The 22,328-nt window shown below is 50.0% G+C and overlaps 9 protein-coding genes across 9 annotated transcripts; 4 read left to right on the forward strand and 5 right to left on the reverse strand.

Annotated features, from left to right (window-relative positions):
• Positions 1 to 1,935: 1,935 nt before the first annotated feature.
• PtrM4_135840 (uncharacterized protein) lies at positions 1,936 to 2,703 on the reverse strand (the record flags this gene model as incomplete). Its single annotated transcript, XM_001938342.2, has 3 exons — positions 1,936 to 1,941; positions 1,990 to 2,584; positions 2,633 to 2,703. The coding sequence occupies 3 exons, from the start codon at positions 2,701 to 2,703 to the stop codon at positions 1,936 to 1,938; spliced, it is 672 nt and encodes a 223-aa protein (XP_001938377.2).
• Positions 2,704 to 4,072: 1,369 nt separating this feature from the next.
• On the forward strand, positions 4,073 to 4,888 carry PtrM4_135850 (Metallophos domain containing protein; the record flags this gene model as incomplete). Its single annotated transcript, XM_001938341.1, has 1 exon — positions 4,073 to 4,888. The coding sequence occupies one exon, from the start codon at positions 4,073 to 4,075 to the stop codon at positions 4,886 to 4,888; it is 816 nt and encodes a 271-aa protein (XP_001938376.1).
• Positions 4,889 to 8,170: 3,282 nt separating this feature from the next.
• PtrM4_135860 (uncharacterized protein) lies at positions 8,171 to 9,182 on the reverse strand (the record flags this gene model as incomplete). The annotated part of the gene is made up of 2 exons (XM_001938339.2): positions 8,171 to 8,697; positions 8,744 to 9,182. The coding sequence occupies 2 exons, from the start codon at positions 9,180 to 9,182 to the stop codon at positions 8,171 to 8,173; spliced, it is 966 nt and encodes a 321-aa protein (XP_001938374.1).
• A 591-nt stretch (positions 9,183 to 9,773) lies between these two features.
• On the forward strand, positions 9,774 to 10,484 carry PtrM4_135870 (DUF1421 multi-domain protein; the record flags this gene model as incomplete). Its single annotated transcript, XM_066109276.1, has 2 exons — positions 9,774 to 9,965; positions 10,152 to 10,484. The coding sequence occupies 2 exons, from the start codon at positions 9,774 to 9,776 to the stop codon at positions 10,482 to 10,484; spliced, it is 525 nt and encodes a 174-aa protein (XP_065960198.1).
• A 348-nt stretch (positions 10,485 to 10,832) lies between these two features.
• PtrM4_135880 (YSH1, exonuclease beta-lactamase fold involved in RNA processing) lies at positions 10,833 to 13,755 on the reverse strand (the record flags this gene model as incomplete). The annotated part of the gene is made up of 2 exons (XM_001938337.2): positions 10,833 to 13,346; positions 13,729 to 13,755. 2 exons carry the CDS (start codon positions 13,753 to 13,755, stop codon positions 10,833 to 10,835), a joined length of 2,541 nt encoding a protein of 846 aa, XP_001938372.2.
• A 753-nt stretch (positions 13,756 to 14,508) lies between these two features.
• Positions 14,509 to 15,754, reverse strand: PtrM4_135890 (DIOX-N multi-domain protein; the record flags this gene model as incomplete). Its single annotated transcript, XM_001938336.1, has 4 exons — positions 14,509 to 14,825; positions 14,876 to 15,274; positions 15,324 to 15,682; positions 15,735 to 15,754. The coding sequence occupies 4 exons, from the start codon at positions 15,752 to 15,754 to the stop codon at positions 14,509 to 14,511; spliced, it is 1,095 nt and encodes a 364-aa protein (XP_001938371.1).
• Positions 15,755 to 16,142: 388 nt separating this feature from the next.
• PtrM4_135900 (Fungal-trans domain containing protein) lies at positions 16,143 to 18,379 on the forward strand (the record flags this gene model as incomplete). Its single annotated transcript, XM_001938335.1, has 2 exons — positions 16,143 to 16,216; positions 16,381 to 18,379. The coding sequence occupies 2 exons, from the start codon at positions 16,143 to 16,145 to the stop codon at positions 18,377 to 18,379; spliced, it is 2,073 nt and encodes a 690-aa protein (XP_001938370.1).
• Positions 18,380 to 18,381: 2 nt separating this feature from the next.
• PtrM4_135910 (SsnA, Cytosine deaminase and related metal-dependent hydrolase) lies at positions 18,382 to 19,898 on the reverse strand (the record flags this gene model as incomplete). The annotated part of the gene is made up of 2 exons (XM_001938334.2): positions 18,382 to 19,356; positions 19,407 to 19,898. 2 exons carry the CDS (start codon positions 19,896 to 19,898, stop codon positions 18,382 to 18,384), a joined length of 1,467 nt encoding a protein of 488 aa, XP_001938369.2.
• A 599-nt stretch (positions 19,899 to 20,497) lies between these two features.
• On the forward strand, positions 20,498 to 22,323 carry PtrM4_135920 (purine permease; the record flags this gene model as incomplete). Its single annotated transcript, XM_001938333.1, has 2 exons — positions 20,498 to 20,671; positions 20,731 to 22,323. 2 exons carry the CDS (start codon positions 20,498 to 20,500, stop codon positions 22,321 to 22,323), a joined length of 1,767 nt encoding a protein of 588 aa, XP_001938368.1.
• Positions 22,324 to 22,328: the final 5 nt, after the last annotated feature.

Genomic DNA, 22,328 nt, shown 5'->3' on the forward strand with positions numbered 1-22,328 from the left:
GAAACGCTGTAAAACGCTGTAGTTGAGAGACGAAGAAGTGAAGAAAGCTTGGTAGCTAGCAGAAGTACAGAAACCCCCATTTTGACGCGAAATTTCGATTAGGGATGAGGAGGAAATTAAGCGAGGAAATTTGTAGAGGTGAACCATATGTGGTGCGAGAGCGATGATGTTAAGGTTTGTAATTTAGTAACGAGAAGCGAGGACAGTAAGTTGGCAGTACGCGCAATTACTACTTAGAGCTTTCAGAAGCTCTCGTGCCCTGCATTCACGTGTGTATAATTCCGAATGCAGCTTAGCATGTAAATAAAAGACAGGTGCGCATGTGCAGTGTTGTATACCGGTAGGTACAGTCAAGACTTCGCGAGGCGAAGTCAGACACTCAGCATCTGAATTGGTGAAGGCAGTGGTGATGATGAACGATGGGAGGTACTCGTTGGAGAAGATTCATCATACATGCTCAATTGAGATAAGTTTGGGCTGGAAAAAGCACAGTACTCGTAGTGGGTGGCACTTACGCTAGTCTCCACTGGAGCATGCCTTTACCGGTATAGCGGCAGGGGTCGAGACCAAGGATTCGAGACTCGAGTACAAGAGCAGGTAGTAGTGTTTTATCGCATGATAAGTTGAGAGGTAGAGCTGCTCTCCGTTTGGTAGTTGTCAGCCAGTGTGACGTCATGCGGCATATCTTTTTGCACCGCCTTTTACAACCAATCCGGCACCGCGATCTTGTGACATCGGAAGTCCACACTAAAGACAAAGAATGTAGAAACCAAAACTCATGTCACTCAGCCGCTTGGTGTTGTGCCTGTATATAATCAGTTGAGCCGTGCACAAAACGAGTGCTCACATCACGCACCCGCTTTCTCTTGTATATGATGGTTATACTCGAATCTTCCTGTATGAAGTCAACGTCTTGAATATCTTCCACTGCTAGGACAACGTTACAAAATCTGGAATCATGAGGGGTAAGCCTTCCAATGTAACAGTACAGTTCGATAGTCTTGAGATTTGGAAAGGTAGGCCTAAGCCACGGATTCAAGCGTCTCAAGACGTAGCCAGTCGTTCCTAAGCAAAGTCGTAGTGATTGTACAGAGTTGAGCTAGGCTACTGTGCGACGAAGGATCCACTTTATGAAGGTGTAGTTAGTCTTAAAACTGAAGGTGTTAATGACGTAGAGCCGGTTCCGCGTTTCTTTGTAGATTTGCCTGCACATATATAAAGGCGATATTAATATCTTTCCAGCAATCCTGTTACTATGACTTGTGGCTTGGAAACGTCTTCCATGAGGGTGATAGCTGTGGATTATTTCGATCCCAGCGTGTCCATAGTTGAGAGCGTGGCCGAAGATCCGGTTCCTCAACTCCGCAGGCAGTCTAAGAAGGGGGGATTCGTTTCTGTTGTTTGTGGCACTTTGCATATGTTAGTAATGTTTCATAATCAAGGCTTCACTTAACTTACAGAGCGCAGAGTTTAGGATTGTCGGTGCGCAACAGTCCGTGATCTTCGAGTGCTGCTGTCATCGTGGGAACTTTCAGAGGTGCTGCCTATTGCAGGTAAAGGTAGAAAAGCTCGAAGGACCCTTAGTCAGTTATTTTATGAGCTCACTTAAAGACAGTTCGAACAATGCTGCAGTATATTGTAAGAATTCAAATAGTGCTGTGTAGAGAAATTATTTCGGTAGAGTAAGAGTGAAAAGCTTGGTAGAGTTCTCATCAAGACCAGGTGATTCATGGTTCCTCAATTAAGTATGCCGAGGATGGGTACCATGGTACTGTAGAGCAGATAGAAACTCTCCGTGCGCAAACTTTTTTATCAATTGTTGAATATGTTCTGAAGTGTAAGCTCTCTGAACTGGACGCATTTGCATTATAAATCCACCATGTAGCTGCTTTCACTTTTGTATTGACAAAATTTTAGTGTACCACATGAAATGTGTTATAGCTCCCGCAAGAACTAAGACGCCCGGATGAAAACATTCCGCCCAAATACAGTAGCCACATAATTAGTAACGACAAGCTCCAAACCGGCTCTCTCTTTGGCTAACAGTGACCTCCTTCTGGCCTGAAGATCTTCATCAATCTGGACCTTGGACCAGCCAATGATCTCATTACACATTCTCCCTCGCCATAAGTCTATGTAGAGCACTTTGAGCATTGGGAAATAACTTGTGAACTTGTATCCCTGCTCAAACTCGTACCGACTTTCAAAGTATGCCGGTACCTTGACTTCCTTAACCTGGCGTAGCTGTGCGGGAAGACGTTTTGAGATCCAAGCTTGCATAGCATCTGTAGAATAGAACCAGAACGAGTTCAGAGCATACGGTAACAGGCATGTCTCGTCGTAAATCTGTCGACAGACTGGTGACAATGTGGTATACGAGAAGACACCATCGCCAGATCTGAGACTATTGTTTAGTTTTCCACGACAGATCCTGGCTTTCAAGACAGCCGCATCTGCGGACAGACAACCGTCAGATCCGGTATATATCTGCAGACCTGGCCCTTGTAGAGCGAATGTAAAGATCATGACCCGAAGCTCACCCGGCAACTGTAGAAGTGGCGAGGATCCTCTGTTCCTAGCAGCACTTTACCAGATCAGCTTATATCAGTGCAGTCCAGACGAGGTCACTTACATAGGGCATGTAGCCAGTTTGCCTGTGTCAACAAAGCCTTCATCGGTGAGCGCCAGGGTCGTACGTTTCATGATTATGTTCTGAGCCTCTCTAGACTGCGCAATAGATTGAAATGCCATCCAGCAGCCTATTGAACGTGGATTTGGGGCTTTGGATTGTTCTATCTTCTCCAAGATGTCTCGAAACGAGCAGTTCGCAAATAGGGGTTCACTATGCGGCCAAACTTCTGCTAGAGCCGAATGACTAAGTGTATGACGATAAGAGATTGTGATATGTTTGTGCCGTGCAAGTGTTGGAGTGTATCATTCCGCAGCAGATAGAAAGGGTTGAGAAAGGCAGGCTCGTGGAGAAAGACGTGCGCTAGTGAGACCCTAGTCTTCATCAGACAAGGTGCGGTTTCGCGTGCCGCTGTCATATGCGCGATAAGCACCTGCACACCAGCATCTCGTTGTCGCATCATGCGCATCAGCTATCATGTTACGTCTTTCATTAAGCATAAGCGAGATCGGTAATCGGTATGCCATGCGCAGCACCTACCTTAGCGATGCTTTTAGGCAACCGCCAGGATCATCGTTGACACCATGGAAAATGCTAGGTGTAAGTACCACCGATAAAGTCGACAAAACTACTTAGCCGCTTATTTCTTTCCCTGGAAACCACCAGTCATTACCTTTGCAGTATCGGCCAGCCAGGTATGGTTGAAACGAAGAGGATAGCGTGTAATTTATCTAGTCAAATTGGGCAGGCCAGAGGGCGATAAACAGGCACGGGGTTGTATGTGCGATCCTGGACTGTAATCCTGGGCAAGGACATACCGAAAGTTGACAAATGTCAGCTGTATACTCAAGTAACTCGAGGGTTGCAGAAATCGTGGTTTCCATGCACCGATATCCGCCGCTGATGTAAGGGTCCCGCATGAGAACTGACTATCCGACCTTCGGAAGGGTCCGCTGCTGCGCGCGAAACACCGACCCAACACTTACAACTACATCTCAAAGACTCAAAATACGGACATCATGACGTATTTAGCGAACGCGTACAGTGACCCTAACGAATCAAAGATACCATAAATATCAGATTCGATTGCAAACCATAGGACATGACGGGGTAGCACGAAGTTAAGTGGTTGAGTGATTGGGGGACTGAATATTTGGACCAAACGGGACCATATTCAGACTCAAAGGCGTTAGCGCTTAGCTATTCGACTGATCAGAAGCTCTGAACACTGGTTCTACTCATCACTCCAACACTGTCGTGTGTACACGCAACTCTGGTTCATCCAAGAATTAGGTACTAAGGGTCGCAGTGAGTCACTGCCTTCCGCGCACACATATCAAGCAGTTTGCCAGAAGACAAGAAAGTAGAAACTCTCTTTACACCTAGTCAACAATCGGCTTGTATTCACAGATCGCAAACTCTTCAAACTCCCCACATTCGAATATGGCCGGAACTATCCGTTTACTCATAACATCCGACACACATGGCGCCTGGCCCTATTCCCTCACCAACCCAGCGCCCAAAGCCGACGTTCTACTTCACTGCGGCGATCTCACACAGGTGGGCGGTCTCTCCAGTTTCAAGCGCGCCATAGAAGACATCAAATCATCCGACGCAGAACTAAAGCTCATCATCGCTGGCAATCACGACCTTGAGCTTGAAGACGTTTGGGGGCGCGAAAACATAGAAGACGAAGAGGACTTAGAAGAGCGTTCCAAATGTGTCGCTTTCATGCAAAGTCACAAGTCACATGGAATCCACTATTTGGAAGAAGGCACGCATCAATTTGTTCTTCAAGATGGGCGACAGTTCACTGTGTATGCGAGTCCATATTCGCCCGAATTCAACGGATATGCATTCGCGTACGAACAAGACGAAGATCGATTCAATGTAGGTGGGAATTCAGTACCAGCGAACATCAATATTCTCATGACGCATGGACCACTGCTTTTCCCGACGAATCCAGAATACCAGCTTGACGTAAGCCACGATGGAAAGCATTGTGGCTGTAAGAAGCTTGCGGATGCGGTGCAAAGGACGAAGCCGCGACTCCACTGCTTTGGTCACATCCATGAAGGACGGGGCGCTCTGCGCGTTAGCTGGGCTGATAGCGAGAAGGACAAGAGCCAATGCGTATCGATGGAGAGGGTGCAGGATAACGGCGCAGTCGTGGAGCAAAGTACGAGGAGCGAGTCACTTCTAGTGAACGCTGCTATGGACGGGCCCGGAAAAGGCTGGTTGGTAGATCTTGCGCTCTAGCCGGTAGCTTCGACTGGGTATCAACATTTGGGGTCGGCCGACAAAAGCCTACCCAGACGATACCAAGGTGCCTTTACTCAGAGCTGGACTCTGTTACAAGGCATCTATGCAACGAGATCACGTCAGATCCTAGAGCCTAGACAGGCTACCGGCTTTCTTTTGTCTTTTTTCGTGATACCCACATGTTTTCAGATAGTTCTGCATGTTGCAATAGCTCACATAGGCTCAATCCCACCGACAGATCCGCAACTCGGCCTCATCTAGACTTTCTCTCACTTCGCAGCAGCCTAGGCGGTCAATATTGTTCGTCCTTCAGCTACTTAAACCTCTGCAATTGCAATACTTCTCCACTTTTCCCTCAAAAACCTCAGTACTTTCTTTCCCAAGCAACTTCACCGCCCTCTACCACCATTGCAAGTATCGGCATGGGACCAGAAGAAAACAACCATGCGGGACTAAATTCGCCCCGATCCCCCGATCCAGTTACTCTAGGACTTCATTGACAGCCATGTTTCACAACCTGGACATGAGCACGAATACATCACAGGGCAAGGGCAAGGGCAAGGGTAGAGCAAGACATACTACACAAGATTCGGAATCTTCTTAATCACGGAAAGAAACTTGCGGGTGAACAGGCTCTCCTACTCAGCCAAGTGACCGACTTTCTAAAGACAGTGGCATTCGAGAAGTGGCTTGTACAAGCCTGGGAAGTCGCTAAACTAACGACAGAGTATGTTGAAGACTATACCTACAATGGCATGTCGGCACCTGGAGTGGCTATTACCACTCATAAGCTGATTAAACGACCTCTTGTATTCTTCAAGGGTGTTTAAAGGTTGTATGACGGCTAACGTATATCGACATGTAGTGGAAATAAGACTGTTGAACGAATGGGACTACGCGCACGCCTGGGAAGAAGTCTAGTATAGCGTTGACGGAGTCACCTAAGAGATACCAGTGATCACATCAAGACGTAAGAAACGGGGCAGAGAATTGTTGCATCTGTATGTATTATGTGTAAAAAAGGTGGACTTACTTGAAACGGAGGTGACAGGCGGAGCAGAGAGTCATCAACGTGGACAAGCATTATCCATGTATACTATCAACCCGGACTGACTCAAGAAACGTAAATGATGTAGCTGAAGCGCTTACCCCAACTTCTATCGGGATACTACCGTAAATGCTGCGAATGAACATCTTACCGCGACAAACCAAGTACAGTGCAGTATCAATCTTTACTACCAGTGTTGGTGTGTGATAGTTACCAGCCCATACTATGACGGGCGCTATCAAGCCACATTTGGCCTTTGAAAGCCCCAGGCTTTGTTGTCTCATCGTCCTTGTCGCATGTCGGACTGGTGCGGTTGTGTATGACGAACGTGCCCAGTTGTACGGATATCGATGGGTAGGACGTGACGGGCGAGGTGTAGTTCGAGGAAAGCGCAATTGTGATGGGTAGGCTTCAAATGGTGTTCCTTTATGTGTATATCGATATTCGTGCACTTCTTGGATGCTGGCGTGGAAGCAGAGGTGTCGCTGGTTGACTCCAAGCTCCTCAGAAGCATTCCAGGCGGGAGGTCTGGAGTTTTTCTCGAGCTTATGAAACTCTGTCAAGCTTCCTCGATTGAAGCCGTGCATGTGTAAGCAATCAGTCGGGGAGATGGTGAGACTGAACTCATTGCGTGCCAGGATAGGCAGTTCCGATCTTCAGTTATTGTCCATTTCGATTGGGGAGAGTTACACAGCCCTCAGGACTAACGTGTAAAACGGTAATGGAGACATGGGTAGTTTTGTGTGCTGAACTCGAGTCGTTTCGTTGGGGCTTGTGCGGAGAGGTGGGTTGTGTCGGTGGTGGTGAAGGGCTGTGACGAACAGAGGCTATCGCGTTGCGCTGCTTGTTGCTTCTCTTTCGGTTTGCGTGGCCATATCCTTCCTCTTCTTCCAGATCTGATCTCGGTCAAGATATCTTGTGCTGTACCCCTCATACCAAATATCGTTCTTTCTCCAACCACTCCGCTTCATCCCGTTTCGCAAGCACGAATGCGATCTCCGAACCTACGGCGACTACAGCAGTCGCCGCAATACCGATAGCAGTTCCGATCGCCGCAAAGCCCAGAATCGTAAAGCATGTATACCCAATGAAAATGGAAAGATACATGACGCGGAAAAGAAGAAGAAAGAGGTCGTCCGACCTGGGCTTCATGGTGCCCGACTATGGCACTTGAGCAACAGGCGATTAGGCAGTCGCTTGAAGAAAGCCGTCGCTGCTCCCAGACGTTATTATTGCTGCGAGATCCGAATTTCTGTTTTTAGATACGAGGCCATGTTTGGCGTTGGCCATTAGTGTGACAGCACGGCCATTGAATTGTGGAGAAAGCGCGCCCGCCACCAGCCGACTCTGATGGAGACTGTGAATGTGAGGAGGCCGGGATCGCGTCATGACGATTGACCTGCAGCAACATTGCATTAGAGACCAAAGAGTAACCATCCATAGATAGCAGCACTGCCATAGCCAAGTGAGATGGCGTTCAGCTTGTAGCATAGGCCGCGTCAGCCCGTCAACAATCGGAAAAGTGGTGCGTGTTCTCCCTGCGATACTGCTTTCGGCTGAGGGTACGCTTTTTCTATCGATTTCCATCGCGATGGTTATTGCGCAACGCAACTCTCGCGCCTTTTACAAGGGATCGACTTGTATATCATGCTTCAGGTCCGATCGGGGTCCAAGGAGGCTCCCGATGCAGTATAAGAGCAGCGCAGCTATGAAGATTGTGAGTAAATCGAGAATAGCTGTTTTATGCAATATTATCAAAAATTCGTGCTGCTCCACACGATAAAACGTAGTCGTCTCATATCATGGTGGTCTTCCAGGGGTGCTGCACACGTGCGGGGGTTTAGCGCAGATGATGATGTAATCCATGATACCCTAGGACCTAAAGAAAACAAAGACACCCCGGTAGGTATTTGCTAAGTAAAAGATATCCTTTCCGAGGCCGCCAACAATAATACCATGGAGACTCTGAAATGTTTGTCTTATCATCCACGGTGATCGCAAACAGGTTCCTTCCCTCTCCCCCCTTCCCACACATCCATACACGCACATATTCCTCTTGGTTTGTTTCCTCATCCAAAGCGCACTGAAAAACAATAATCTGTACCTAGATTTGACACTCGCGACTCCACGATGGTACAGCCTCACCATGGTTCCAGGCTCTCCGACATCTTGTCCAAGCACAAAAAGCAGGTGTTCGCACAACGGGATACGGGACACATCCCCCAATGGCTTCACGAACCTCCAATCTGCATGAACACCATGAGAACCGCCGCATATGCTGCAGTCGATGCCACGACTTCGAAAGGTCTGTTGATAGTTGCGCCTGTCATTAACGATATGAAAAGGGTAACAAAACCCGTGATAATCTTCAGCCGATCTTGGCTGTCCTTGACACGCTCCAGCCACCACAAGGGCGCGAGGAGCATGGCAAGGCCCAGAACAATTATTCCAATTGACGTGAAGCTCTCAAAGGTTTCGTCGCTAGAGTACGATGTAGCGTCCGATCGCACATGTAGGTCCTCTCTAAACCTCGCCTTGAAGATTCTCCATGTGTGTAGGATGCGACATGCCTCTAGCCACCGGCCTAGAGGTGGGCGAACTCTCTCGTTTATGGATATCAGATCGCTCTTGTGAGTGACGAACCCCTTTTCTGCTCCGGTGATGGCGCCGCGCTCCAGCCAGTTTTCCATACTCTTGATTTGACGGGGCTCCGCTCGTGGGCGTTTACGTATCTTGGAAAACGCATCGATATATTGATCTATCTCTGTGAGTATGTTTTCGGAAGAAGGCCTTCTGAAACTTACTATAGTGTAGGAGTAGGCGCGATAGTTCGCCCATGATATGAAAGCGGTCCTGCTGATACTGCTCATCCCATTTGAAGCTTGAATTTTTACGGTCTTTTTCCTGAACGTTTGCACGATGGATATCTTCCAGTTCGCTTTCGAGCTGCGAGATGCGGTACTGCAAATATGCTATTGTTGTTGCATTCAGACTCTCAAAGCGCCGAAACACGAAAAAGTCATCGTCAGAAGCCATCCACCTCCCAAATTCTTTGTATCCTTCATATTTCCAAGCCATTTCATACTTCTCCTTCTCGGTCAGTGAACCGTTGCTGAGGGTGGTTCCGGCTGAAGTAAGAGTTTGCATAGGAACTGTTGGGGAAAACGTAGAACGTGTATGCGCACCAGGGCTTGTCACTGGTGCTGGCAGCACAGGATCGCGGGGCCAGGATATATTTGCCATGACGACCGTTTCTTTCGATGAGGTTTGCTTCTGGGGCCAAACAGATGTTACTTATTTGTTTGATGGAGGTGACACAAGGCTGAGCTGCATACCCCGCTCATCAAGGCACTGCCATGTTACATACTTCAGGTATTATTGGCCGCCACCAAGCCAAAACATACACAGCCGCAAACGAAAGGCTGAAAAGAAGGACCAAATGCAACACGGAGCGCGTGCATACACTGCATGTGTCCTCCGTCTCATTTCTGACCGGAATGCGACGCCACTGGTTCGCGTATGCTGTCTCTGCGCCACATGTCCCAGCACCGGAAAGGCTCACTTTCCAGAGCCTCATTGGAAGCGCCCTTTTAAATTGGTGCGCGTCTGACTTGCTGCCTCGCCGGGCAGATAAGAGTGCTCATCCAGCAGCACTCAGCCCTGCTCTACAAACCACTTCTTTGCAAAATACCTGACCGGTAGCCATCACGATAGCATCATCCCTTTGCGCCACTCAGATCTTATTGATCGCCCCGCTAAGCTCAGCTGGTCTCAAACATTAACACACAGCCCCCGTCCGTTCACGCGGCTCGCGCCTTGGGCCAATAGCACGTCATGAGGCCGTGGAAGTCTAGCAAGGCCAAACTCGAAGCCGTCCACGCATTTCGATTCGGTGATCAGAAGCACGATGGGAAGTACACTCCAAAACCAGAACCACCAGATCCACCCGCAAATGCTTTTCCCCCAGTTCCTGGCCAAGGGGAGAGCTCGGGTTATTACGGTCCCAACGGTCCATACGGTCCCTGGGTGCCTCAGTCGCCGGTCCCAAACGCACCAGGCTATTATACAAACCCTACGCCATACCCACAGTATCCAGGCTACATGATGCCCCATCAACCAACACAGGCTCCCCCACATGGCCTGGGTATACAGCAGCAGCAGCAGCCGCAGCAGTATGTATACCAGGCACAGGTATACTACTACAATCAACAGCACCAGCCATCCTCACCAGCGCAGGGGCAAGCCCCTTTCCCGCCTACGAATGCAAACCAAAACGCATATCAGAACAGCCAACCCTACAGTTACAACACACACGGGCAGACACCTGCCCCAAGCACCTCACCCGAAGCTGGCGTCCAATTATCGCCACCAGCCCACAGCAGCCCATCGCCACCACAGCAAGCTCACACCCGCGGACCACAACGTAGCTTGACATATGACAATCCATATGAGCCATATGAAGAGCCTTTCGCGCCGCCTCAGCGCATCCAGACAGAGCCTCCTCAGATGGCTCCACACGACTGCAGAGATTATGGTTTCTTGTGAGTAGAAGAAATCCCACTTTGCTTGTGAATGCTGACGCGTGGCATATAGGTCCATGGGAAGGTGCACACGCTGTGGATATAGGGAAGACTGAAGGGACATGCTACGGTAATTCTCGCGTCGCACAGAGTTCATTCTTTGTTTTAACAGCACCGCCACGACTAGCGGCGCTAGCAAGTTCTTCTGAATTCTTTCGTTTTGTTCTCTTGGTCTGGCTTATACCCGCAAACGCTTTTGCACTTGTTTTAGGTCAACGGATACAGGTTTTCATTCGGGTCGGCGGCGTTATTGATGTTGAAGGCAGGTACCTAAATCTACAAGTACAGCACACGCTGACGGTATAACTGACGCTCACCACCCCTCCCCGTTTTCATCCAGTTTGAATAAACCATTTTTCTTCTTATCTGCAGCCCACCTATCACACCAGGCCTTCATCTTCTCCCTACTCTTCGCGCTACCTATGTTGACTGTGGGGATGATCTTGTCGATATGCAATGCGCAGCAGAACATGGTCAATTCCCTGAAACTGCTGTGCTCACTGTAAGGGACGCCGAAGCAGCTTGCTCGGCTCCCGCTCCCAGCTTGTGGTGTCAGGTCTTTCATCGAAAAAGTGCTTTTCCAGTTGTCGGAATGAAGGACAGTCTGTACTTGTGGCGATTCAGTAAAGCGACCTTTGGGCGGACGATAGTTCCATCCCGAGGGTCGGAAACCGACGATGCGCGTGAAACTGTCTGCATATTCGCGGAGATAGTCGTCTAGGGTGTCTGCACGAATCTCAAAGAGCGGTGTCATATGTACTTGGGCTGCGCGAGGATCGGTTGTTAGAAGTGCATCCAGCTCCGGATCTTCGAGAGCCTTGCAGATGCGTTGTTTGTTGGTAGGCGCATAAATCTTACTGTTCAAAGCCTTTGCGATGCCGGTACAAATACGCTCTTTGCCGATACTGTATGTGCCAACGACGACGAGAAGACGGCCGCGCTCTGGACTCTTGGGTTCCGCTGGGTTGTCTTGGTCAGACTCCTTGCGTACGAACTTGACCATGCCTTGTCCAGCGCGTTCTCGCTTCATCTTTTCCCATCCGTCTGATTCGTCGGTGCGGACCTTGCTGAGGCTGACACACATGTCTGCACACGCTTGGATGACTTGTTGTTGCGGTGGGAAGGCGTACTTTGGGTTGAGATATGTTGTATCGAGGTAGCAAGCATCGAGCTTTTGCTGGCGATTCTTTCCACTTACAGCGTCAAGAACGTTGGGTCGGAGGAGCGGATGCTCAATATGTGCTTGACATGCGCGAAAGTCGCCGCAATGCAGCACTCGTTGCAGTCTAGGGTTCTTGCCTTTGCCAATTTCCTTTTCGAACAAGAATAAAGAACTGCCGGGGCAGTGGTTTGCTGAAATCATAGTAACAAACACACCTTCTGTCCCAGGCACCTCTGTCTTCTCCTCAAAGTCTAGGTCTATAACCCACTTGGGATCAACACGAAGCTGCTGCCGTACAAGGTTGCCAGTGACTTTGCTGCAATATATCGGTCCATGCTTCCAGGAGGCAGTGAGGCCGACGTAGTGATCGCTGTGAAAATGACTTAAAAAGTAGGCGTTCTGGCCCTTGACCGCTCCATAGCGAAAAGCATCGACGGCAATGAAGAAACCAGGCATGATCTTGTAGAACGGACAGGTGCGTTGATACGCAGGCTTTCCTCGGGACTTGTTGTTTTCGGCCGCGGCAGTGGCCCATGCAGCGTCCTCAGCATGGCCGGCCATGAGTTTTGAGAAGGCAGAACCAGACTGGGCACTGGGCTCCGAAAGTTGGAATGGATCGGCTTGTCCAGGTTTAGCTGGCCTCTCGGGTCGCTTGAACGCTTTTGCATTGCTCGTCATAGTTGGCTTGTTTTCCTGTTCCGTCTTGATGTTAGGCAGTGGGGGTGGGTTACCATCCAAGCATGCATTGACATGCACAGATACATCCTGCTCTGACAAACCAGGCAGGCTATTGGCGCATATTGGGCATGAGGGTACGTCTTGGGTATCGGTATCTTCTTTCTTTATGACCGTTCTATCACTTTCAGGAAACAAAGGTGGGGCGTCAAAGTCGTCTGGGTCGCCATCAAAGCCTGCCTCTTCCATCTCAAGTTTCTGCTGTTCCTTCATCCACCGCCTTTCATCGTACTCCTCACCCTCGAGCAAATCATCATCTTCCAGGTCCTCAAAATCGCCAAGTTCTTCGCCGCCATACTGAGATGTATATTCGGACGTAAATGGTGGGGGTGGATGTGCAATAGGAGGATCGGTGCTATCCTTGGGTAATGTGAACTCGGTTGGTTTAGTAATTGACGACTCGTCACTCTTTCTCCGCATGGCCATACCTGCAGTAGTATTAGGTATCTCCGCACTGTCATCATCTGATTCCGAGTCTGAGTCATCCACAAATGGTCCAGACTTCTTTCGCAGCTTGGCCTGTGGCTTGGGAGCACCAACGGCTAGCGCATCTAGAGCATTGCTTTCTGCATCTGCAGGCGGTGGTGGTGAACAGGCTGGCACGGGCGCTGCCACTTCTTCGCTGACTTTTCGCCGCTTGACGCTCCCGCCGTTCTCATTGTAACGCTCCTCGTCGTTGTCTGAAGTCATGACGCCATTGATCTTCTCGTCGCTCCAACCAACATCGTCCTCTTCATTGCAGTCGAACACAATTGTGGGATTTGACCCACGTTCCTGCAAAAAGATGCGACTGTTGATCTCCTCGGCTTTCTGGAAGAACGCCTTGATATTGCCGTTTGGTGTGCCAACCGGTTTCTGCTTCTTGGCATTGTTTGCGGGAGATTTCTTCGCGAACGCGGCCGGTGTGAGCGTCGTTTGAATGACAGCCTTCTTTGGTGGCGCCGCCTTCGAGCTCGGCTTCGGCATCGCCTTCTTCGTCGCGGTTTTGGAGGCCATGTCGATGGTTCTTGACAGAGAGCGGGGTGGCGAGGGGGCGCGGCCGGTAGATGGCGTCACTCGCGATGACTCGGGTAGCGTACGGTTCTCGCGAGGATTTCTGAACATTTGGAGACTATCCAAACATTGTCGAGCAGGAATGTGCTGCTCGTGGTTGTGGTTGTTACCCGACTAATCCAGTGGCAAGTGAATGGTCCGAAGCGCGCCAAGACGCTAAATCAAGCGCGTAGGCACGTGTGACTACGCGTAATGTCCCTATCCGTCACATTGATAGTCTTTCTAGGTTCTCACGCTTTTTCCATCACCCAACAGCTACCTCTTGGCCTTTGAACGTCTGCTTCATCTCTATTACAAATATACGCGTCTTTGGCTAGACATGATCCACTGTGATTACCACGCCCTTGACTTCTCTTTCATTACCTAACACCCAAACATCTGTATGCTCGTCAGGCTGGCTTATGTCTCTTACTTTTGCCTTCTTGTACCTCTCGTCATCCCAGTTGTAGCCTTGGTAGATCTATTCGCCTGCCCCAATTGCTACCCCCTGTGCTGATCAATCGCGATCTAATTTCCTTTGACCTACTTTCGCATTCTGTCTGATAGTTGATACAGCCTTCTACCCATAAGGGCCAGTGAAACATCAGGTATCTGTTCTGTGGGTAGTAGTTGGTATGACGTGCTTTCATGCACCTTCGTGGACGACTACGAGGATCGGCCGGCATTTGTACATGTTGGGGAGGCCGCATGTTGTCGAAGAAGACGGCGAAGAGTGGACTGAGGTTGTGTTTGGTATCGAGATGGATGAATTAGCTATGATTTTGCACGGACAATAGACTTCTCCTAGGTGATGTATTGTTAGCAAGTCACGAAGTGACTTTCCTGGAGACTGATAGAGATGTTTCACAAAAGGGTTCATGTCATCTGTTATACAATGAAAGCCACAGATTTAGGCAATTAATCCTCTGTACTAGAAGAAATGATATAAAGTTGGTATATGAACACTTGCACACTGGCTTTCCGGGCCATGAACAAAACCGAAATTTCCAAACATATCGGATCTTCAAACCTGTCAGCTTCCTGCAATCACATGCGCCCATCATGCTGTGGCAGGCAAAGGCATCGAAGGCATGCTCGCCCCAGCTCTAATGACAGGCTCCTTATTCTTCTTGAGCTTCTCTTGGATCGCTTGATAGTTCCGGCTCATAGCGATCCGGGTAAATTCCTCGCCAGTCACCATTGGGTACTTCTTCAGTGGACCCTGAATCTTTGCATCTTTACACGGTTGGTTAAAGAAAGCGATGCTGTAGCGCTCGCCGTAGAAGTCATCAGGCTCGCATGGGGCCTTGACGCGGTGGAACGTGGACTTGAAGCGGTCGTCGGACCATGACATGAGTAGGTCACCGACGTTGCATACTAAATCAAACGTAAGCACAGGTTTTTGCCAGAAGTCAATAATAACGTACCAATGGCGTTCTTCTCCACATCTGGCTCGACCTTTGTCCACGAGTCACCATAGCCGAAAGATGTCGAGACCTCTCGGCCGGGGCATATCTCAAGACCGGATTGTCCGGCCTTTTGGAACAGCAAGGTCAGAAAGTCCCAGTCAGCATGTGCGCCGGCCCTGTGATACACCTCTCCTGTTGAATTGGGTTGTTTGGGTGTTTCGAAGTAGTGTAGTAATCGACAGACAGTTTGAGACTCTGGGCGGCTAACATCGTGCGCCTTGATAAAATAGTCGTCTTCGAAATTGAGTCCACGAGCGAAGCACTTCATTAGCATTTCGCTAACTGCCTGTACCTTGTGCATGAACGCCAGAGCTTCAGCCTGGAAGCCAGGGAGCGTCTCGTTATCTATCCATCGGCCTAGTCAACAATCAGCATAGTTATATCAGGGGGTCATCATGCTTCTTACCATTCATGCCCTCACCAAACTGCATCTGATAAGACTCTTTGCGATCTACTGCACCAGTCGATGGCCTTATCTGTGCATTCTTCTCCCATCCTGCATTGTATTGTGGGGAAAATGGAACTTGCGACTTGATAGAATCGGGCTGGTTGAAGAAGCGTGATGACTGATTGAAAATTTCGTCAATCGATCCACGACTGATGCCATGATCCACGATGCAAAAGAAGCCATGGTTTTCAGCAGCGTCGACAAGTTCTTGTGTAATGTCATCTACCCGGGAGTCGAAATCCCGAAGTGAGATAGTCGGGACATGGCGATCAACATATTTGGTGGGTGCCATCATGACAGGGTTGGGATCGAGTTCACTTGGGTTTGATGAGTTTGGTCTTTAGGCATGCTACTCGAGATGACGCATACCTGCTCTTATGTTCAGCCATTTTTGTAGAGTTCTACTGTATCGCAGACCGTCCTCAGGATGTATGGATCCGGGGAGTCCAGCTCGGCCGCCGGCATCGGCCGCTGTTACTGTTACTGACATGATGTATTGATGCATAGATATGCGGCCGCTGTGCGTGGCAGGAGTGAAGGTGGGGCAGCCCACGCTAAAGTCCATCTCGGCCGCACCCTGCTCGTCTACGTCGTCCGCCTCGACGTCCGATTCTAGCGTCTCTGCTGCAGGCTGTGCAATTTATCGAATTCAATGTTCGGTCCACATGTTCGCTCACGTCTGCAACACGTGACGATCGCCGTTGTGTCTCCGTGCTTCCCGCGGTGCACTCAAGTGTGGGGCCTAGCTGGCAATCAGCTTGTACCACCTCGCTCACTATGGAAGACAACAACGCCCCCAAAGGCCAGAGACCCCGATTGACGTGCACCGAGTGCTATCGGAGGAAGATCAAGTGCGATAAGAATGTGCCTTGCAGCACATGCATCAAAAGGTTAGCGCCTCGTTCTTTGAGAAGCCTATTTACCTTCACGGACGTTTGCGACAGCATCAACGTCCGATACGTCTAAGAGGAAGTCCGCGGAAATACAACCTCAACCCATACTAAGCAGTCAGTAGAGGGTATGCAAGTTTCTGTTCGAGAGATGAAACTCCTGCTACGCCGTCCGCCCCTCCAGCCTATCAAGCTCGCCACGAGTCGACGACTTCCAGCGATCTTGTGCGCGCACTTCTGGACCGCGTAAGTCAGCTTGAAGCTAAATTACAAGAACAACACGACCCAGGCGCGATCGATACGCCTACATCATGTCCCGCAGTCTCCAATAGCCCGACAGTTCTGGGCCATAATGAGACACCGACACCTATTTTGCCTCCGGATAATACCGCTGCCCCACCGCCTACGGAAACGGGTGATGTAGCGACTGTCCTTGAGTTTCTAGCATGGGGCCGTAAAAAGGACGCTGATTATGGGACGTCGCCAGAGCACCACAGCGGGCCAAGACGGCTCAGCACCAGGCGTGACCACGAAGCTATTACATCAAACATACTCTCTGAGAGCAGCAGAGATGTGCAGCTCGATGTATTAGAAGCACTTCTTCCGAACAAAACTCATATTGTACAACTTGTGGAGTACCATAACAACTCCATCTTATGGTACCACAGCTCTTACTCTTCGACAATATTCAACAGTGACCTGGAAGTTTTTCTGGCTGAATACGAGGGCAATGTCCGCAATGAAGACCTCAATTTGCAATGGCTGGGTCTTTTGTTCTCGGTCATCACTGGTAGTATCACATGTGCACCGCCGTCTGTGTGCGAAGCGTGGGGGTTTTCCCTGGCGGAAAGGACAGTCCTGTCACAAAAATGGTACGAAGCAACTGTTACCTGCCTCAACATCGCTCAGTATATCGAGATCCATACGATATACTCTGTCCAAGCGATTGCTACTTTGACTATCGCAGCTCACTCGCTCGGCAAGTCGAGCAGTCAGTCAATTTTGCTTGCTTCAGCAGGTCGAATAGCACAAAGCCTAGGGTTACACCGCCTCGGACAAGAAACCGCCATCAATACCACACCCAAAGAGCAGCTACGGGAACGCGAAGCTGGAAGGAGAGTGTTCAATCAACTCTGTACACAAGATTGGTTTCAGATTCCTTTCTCAGAGTCCTACGCGCTCAATCCTCGCTTCTGCCAAACTGCCAAACTAATGAACTGCAATGATGACGACATGGTACCTCAGCCACTGTCAATACCAACACAAGCAAGCTACTGCAATTATCGTTACGACATTGCAGCGCTTATGCCCCGACTCCTCGATGCAATGAGTGGTTGCAACACGCTCTTCACAAAATACGAGCAGGTACTGCAGTATGATGAGAAAATGCGAAAGCTGGCTACCGCATGCATGCCCACATTCCTATCCACAAATGAGCCATTAGCCACAGACTGGCCAATTTACGTAGGGTGGGCCAGAAGATCATTAACCATATGCGCTTCACACAAGATCATTATGATACACCGGAAGTTCCTCGGGCTATCATTTACTAACTCCGCCTTCTCGTTCACTCGTAGAACTTGCATAGCGGCATCTAAGACTATTTTGAAAGAGGCACTGTCATCATGCCATGAACAGGGACCGATACTATGGATCGAGCAGGCATTCTCTGTAGCAGCAGGCATAATCCTCAGCCTTGATTCATTCCATCGATCTGCAAGCGAAAAAGAGTATGAGAAACATACAAGGCTCGTCAGGGACACGATTCGTTACCTGAAGCAATTCGATAATAGCAAGATAGCATCACGGGGTGTAGAGCTGCTATCAGCGTTACAAGAAGAGCTTCGTGAAGGAGGTAACATCGAAGTGAGGAAGCGGCCACGGACCGCCGAGCACAATGATGCAGCATCATCACCAAAACGAACTCGTCTGTTCAACGTGGACAAATTCATTAGCAACGTATCACAGAACTTGCAAGTTACAACACCCGCAACCACACCGACATCCGAAGATCCAGAGATCGTAGCGGATACTTCGTGGAACTCTTTTGCAAGCTTTCTACCACCACAAACGGGTTTTGGGGGACATAACATGTTTGATGAGTTACTTTCATTCCAGTTTTGATACTATGTATACTTCAACGACATATGGTTTCTCGCTCCTACGCCACTTCTCTCCCGTATGCCAGCTATAGAGTTGTTTGCTTTTTCTATGGCCACATCTTCGTCAATGTGTAATAACTTGCCGTTGTTAACAAGCAATTGGCCATCAACAATAACCATGTCAGTGTTCGCACTTGAGGAGTGGACGAGCACCGTGACTGGATCCATGCCACCAGTACTCTGCTCTACTGAGTTCCATGGAGCACAGGCTACCCCTTTTGGTGCCACGACTACAACATCCGCCTTCTTCCCAATTTCCAGGCTCCCAATTTCAGCTTCCAGGCCCAACGCTCTTGCTCCGTTGATAGTCGCAAACTCCAAAACATCGTACGCACTGAGTACGCCGGCATTGTGTCTTACACCGCCGTGTAGTATAGAGGCTAGATGCATCTCACTGAACATGTCGTACGAGTTATTGCACGGCGCACCATCGGTTCCTAACGCCACATTCACGCCACTCGCAACCATGTCCGGTATTGGTGCGACCCCTGAACCCAGCTTGAGATTACTCATAGGATTGTGCGAAACCGTGCTCTTACTCTCACGTAGAATATCAAAATCTCCGGCTGCCGGATCCGGATGTACGCAATGCGCAAACACACTCTTCGGTCCCGTTAGCTTTGTATCCCGGCAGAACTGGAATGGGCTGCACTGGTAGTAATCTCGGTAGATGGTGAGATCCTTAGGTGCTTCTACACAGTGCATTGTAAGGCCAATGTCATGTGTTTGCGCTGCTTCGCCAATGCTAGTATGCGCAGCCATAGGCGAGCCTCGTGGAGTCCCAGCCGAGAACCATACATGTAAACGATCGTCACAGGAGCCATGGTAACGCTGGTGAGCCGCGAGAGCTGCAGTGACAGACATGGAGTCTACATCACGGTCTCTTGCATCCTTCATGTTCAGATCTGGGTTAGACTCTGTGGCTTTGATCAACTTGCCCTGGGAAAACGTCAATCTCACTGCATGGCTCGTCAATCCACCCTACTCACCAAGCATGCGCGGATTCCGGTCTCTTCCACAGCTCGTACTACGTTCTCAAGCCCACTTCTATGCGTAAGCATGGCTTCCAGAAAGCACGTTGTACCCGTCTTGAGCATCTCAGTAATAGTCAACATTGACGCAACGTAGCCATCGTCTTCAGCGTAGTTGGCTTCCAATGGCCAGATGGCATCGCACAGCCAGTTGTGGAGTGAGAGGTCCTCGGCGAGACCTCGTAACAGCGACTGCGCTAGATGCGCGTGCGTATTGATGAGGCCCGGTATGACGATCTTGTTCGTGCAGTCAATTGTCTCAACGTCTCCATGATCTCCCCTCGACTCAAGTTGGTAGATCAAGTCTGACGTCTTCCCGAGCGCTGTGATACGGCCGTTTTCGATGAGCAGTGCACCATCTAAAATGACTTCCCGGCTCTTGTTGACGGTGATGACAGTTGCGTGAGCCAATAGTCGCACTGGCGTTTTGATCGTCTGCGGCATGGTCATCTCGCTTGGAGCAAGACGTGTGATGGAGTGGCTGGAGTAGGACCGCTCGGTTATTCAAGTCTTCGTGGTATGTGTTAAACGTAGGTTGGAAAGTTTACAAGGCCTCAGGCGCTTTTGATGGTGTGAGCCACCCTAGAGGCGAAACACCTGCTTACTTCACTCCATTATTTTCGTCACAGCCCCTCATGCTCGTGTCGTGGTGGAGGTTGTGCTCGCGTACGAGAGCGATGTGGGCTTCCGCCACTCTCCGCTTTTGCGTGTCCGTTGAAGTGACATGGGACGGCCGGCGCTAGGAAGATAGCGGTGGCCTTATCCTTTCAACCTCACTCGACCAACACGGTAGCAACACGCAATTGCAGAGCCCCCTAGGAGTTCATTGTGCATCTATCGTAAGCTGAAAAATAGACCGGTCCCGACATGTTGGTTATCATGGGGGATTAATTGCAGCAAGGCCTATCGGAGACGGGCGTGCTGCCGATCCAGAACCACGAGTCAACCATGGCGTTGGCCTTATTATATACCTAGCCGCAGCGAAAGGATCGTCTGTCTTTACACTGTGCTCTTACTCGCCCCCAAGGGCAGTCCCTTCGACAGCAGTCATGACTGTAGAAATTTTGAGCGAGAGTGAACCAAAATCAAATTACGCCGAAGAAAGTGCTCCACGCTCGGCGGTGACCAGTCAAGAGGCGGGTACGGCGACGACGAAATGGCAAGACACACTTGCAGACCTCAAATATGCCTTCACGACGAGAGACGGATGGATTGGTGACTACGTATGCTAAGCCTTAGCCTCTGTATCACAGCATATCGATTTGGCACTGACAGTCCCCAGGACTACGTCTACCTCATCACCCCGAACATCTGGCCACTGAGCAAGAAATACAAAACTTACAAGGCACCTTTCTATGGGCTCAATGACCGCGTTCCCATTCTTCTGACACTGCTTCTGGGCCTCCAGCATGCGCTCACTATGATCGGGTCGATCGTTTCGCCGCCGCTTGCCATAGCCTCCGGAGCTTTCAACTTTGATCCCGCAATGACCACCTACCTCGTGTCGACCGCTTTCATCACCACTGGTATTGCAACGGCGCTGCAGGTTACCCGGCTACACATTATGAAGACACCTTTCTTCATCGGCACAGGACTATTGAGCGTTGTCGGACCAACATTCGACATTCTGCCCATTGTATTCAACTACTCCGCTCTACGATACAAGTCCGGAAGCTGTCCAGTGCTTGCAGATGGAACCCAGGGACCATGCCCTGATGCCTGGGGTGCCTGCTTAGGCACTATGCTTTGCTGTGTCTGGCTCCAGATCGCATTGGCCTTTGTTCCCCCAAAGATCTTAAACAGGGTCTTTCCTAAGCTCATCACTGGATCTCTTTTAACACTTGTCGGTGTCTATCTCATCGGCAACGGACTACAGAACTGGGGAGGATCATCAAACTGCCACAACGGAAAGGGCTTCTACGCCATGTGTCCGAACATTGCTGCACCCAAGCCACTCGTATGGGGCCACCCAAAGTTTATCGGGATGGGCTTCAGTGTGTTTGCTACCATCATTCTCGTTGAAGCACTGGGTGCGCCACTCATGCGCTCTGCTTCCGTCATCATCGGTCTCGCCGTCGGCTGCGCCATCTCTGGAGCGACTGGATACTGGTCAACAGAGAAGCTCGATCAAGCGCCCAACGGTACATTTCTCTGGGTGCATACGTTCAAACTCTCCGTCGATGGCGTCTTGGCTCTTCCCATGATCATCATGTTTGCCTGCCAGGCTGTATCGTGTATTCCTGATATCTTGGCCACTGCCGAGCTATCAAACGTGGACATTGAAGGAACAGAGTTCAACAGTAGGATTCAAGGTGGCATCTTGTGTGATGGCATAGGCAGTTTCTTCAGCGCACTGGCTACCGGTCCCCCGATGGTAAGCCAGGCTGGTAACAACGGTGTCATTGTTCTTACGGGTTGCGCGTCTCGTCGCGCCGGCTGGGCAGCAAGTGGCTTTCTAGTCTTGATGGGCATTATTGCAAAGTTTGGAGCCGTGTTTGCTTCCATGCCACCTTCTGTCCTAGGAGGCATGCAAGTGTTCCTCTACAGTACCATCGCTGTAGCCGGAGTCCGCGTCCTCGCACTCATACCTTGGACACGCCGCGACCGTTTCATCCTTACGGTCGCGCTCGGTGTCGGCTTCATGGATATCTGCCAGCCGGACTGGTTTGCACAAGTGCTGGCGTACAATGGTCCCAATCAGAACCTGGTCGGGTTTGAACAGGGCATCAATCTCGCTGTCGGTACCCCATTTGTCTTTGCGGCTATTGTAGGTGTCTTCCTCAATGCTGTGCTGCCAAAGGATAGAAATGCCATGTCCACTATAGGCTACGGAGATGAGAGAAAGCATCCCAGGATAGGCGAGCGTGAAGATTGATTACA

This window comes from Pyrenophora tritici-repentis, chromosome 8 (genome assembly GCF_003171515.1).
Source record: "Pyrenophora tritici-repentis strain M4 chromosome 8, whole genome shotgun sequence".
In the NCBI taxonomy this organism is placed as follows: domain Eukaryota; kingdom Fungi; phylum Ascomycota; class Dothideomycetes; order Pleosporales; family Pleosporaceae; genus Pyrenophora; species Pyrenophora tritici-repentis.